The following is a 1554-nucleotide window of genomic DNA, read 5'->3' as shown; positions in this document are numbered from 1 at the left end:
TTTTTGTTGTTTAGCACATCTGCAGCAGCAAGCTTTGATTTCTATTTTGTGAGCACTTTTCCAGTATTTGACATTTTTCAGATAAATGTTTTCATAGAATCATTCATGTGAACAACTTCTTTGCTGCATCAAAAAACAGTTCCTCATTTAGCCACCTGTTAATACCAAGAGTTTCAGTTTTGAAAGGACATTCTGACTGACCAATATATTTTCAGTAATGGGGACCTTCACTAGTATTTTTTTTTTCTTCATGTATTCATTGATATCTTTGGACTGAAAGCTTTTGCTTAATTCACAAACACTTGTGTAATCAATCCTCTTGAGTAAAGCACCATTACAAAAAATCAAAAAGCAAAGTGGAAGACCTTGTTTCAAAGTTTTTGGAAGGCAAAACTATCAAAAATGTTTTTATTTTGCAAAGCATGCGAGGTCTGATCCTTCTACCCTTTTTTTCCTCCCTGGTTTGCTTCATTTGGCCTGTAATACCTGTGCTTCCTAGTGAAGATCTAGTGGGACGTGAAGATCTGGATTCCTTGGTCTCAATCAGGAATTCAGTCTAATAGGAATCTAATAGATTCACATAAGAATTTTTATGCTATTGTGGTGTGCAGACATTGCAAACCTGGATGCACTATACATAGTTTCTCCCCTGTGCCATTATACCATCGGTGTACATTTGCTGCTGCTTAGGAACACAGCCTATTGGGTAAGCCTTAACATTGAACGTAGTTTCACTTCCTTATATAAGATGGTAATAATGTATTCCAGAATTCTTCCAAAGTGCAGTTGCAAAAAATCTAAGTTAGGGCAACTCTCTTATCTACTATATGAAATATAGTAGACCTGGAGCAGGATGTATACTCTGCTGTCTGGCCTCTATAAGTACACGTTCCAGAGGGATGAGTACTGCATCTTGATCCTTGACTTGGATAATGCTGGCAAAACTACCTTCCTTGAGCAAACTAAAACTCGATTTAACAAGAACTACAAAGGGATGAGCTTGTCCAAGATCACAACCACTGTTGGCTTGAACATTGGTACTATTGATGTTGGCAAAACTCGCCTCATGTTCTGGGATCTGGGTGGACAGGAGGAGCTCCAGGCTCTCTGGGACAAGTATTATGCTGAATCTCATGGAGTGATCTATGTTATTGACTCCACTGATGAGGAGAAGCTCTCAGAGTCTAAAAGTGCTTTTGAGAAGAAGGTTTAGTTTGTGGAACATGTGACTGTTACTACTTAAGGTAAAATAAATCAGAAACTTTGATGTATATAATGTGTACTCTTCTATCTATTTTGTGGGCTGACACAAAGAGCTGAGTTTATTATATTGGTCCTCAGATGGAATAGAGATTTTTTTTTTTTATGTTGCTCTAATTTACTCTTTGAGACAGTTTGGCCTCCTGCCAGACTAGGATAGAAAGAAGAGGGAGGTGATCATCTCTTCCCTTGTCTTCCCTCATCCATGCAGTGTTGTATAGCCCCAGCTGTGCTGAATTAATGCCTAGGACAGCTTATGATTTCAAGCCTTTTTTCCTCTCATGAAAGATTTTA

General features: G+C 38.2%; 1 protein-coding gene across 1 annotated transcript; it reads left to right on the top strand.

The window, feature by feature from the left end:
* The first annotated feature begins 846 nt into the window (after positions 1 to 846).
* LOC104303223 (ADP-ribosylation factor-related protein 1-like) lies at positions 847 to 1213 on the top strand. The gene has a single exon (XM_054163892.1). The coding sequence runs from the start codon at positions 854 to 856 to the stop codon at positions 1211 to 1213; it is 360 nt and encodes a 119-aa protein (XP_054019867.1). The 5' UTR covers positions 847 to 853.
* The last annotated feature ends 341 nt before the right edge of the window (positions 1214 to 1554 follow it).

The sequence above is a fragment of the Dryobates pubescens genome, chromosome 8 (genome assembly GCF_014839835.1).
Source record: "Dryobates pubescens isolate bDryPub1 chromosome 8, bDryPub1.pri, whole genome shotgun sequence".
In the NCBI taxonomy this organism is placed as follows: domain Eukaryota; kingdom Metazoa; phylum Chordata; class Aves; order Piciformes; family Picidae; genus Dryobates; species Dryobates pubescens.
This window is presented reverse-complemented; position numbering and strand designations above follow the sequence as displayed.

Bases quoted from the DNA above. Each gene is read 5' to 3' on its own strand.
- LOC104303223 (XM_054163892.1), top strand. From the start codon at position 854: ATGTATACTCTGCTGTCTGGCCTCTATAAGTACACGTTCCAGAGGGAT.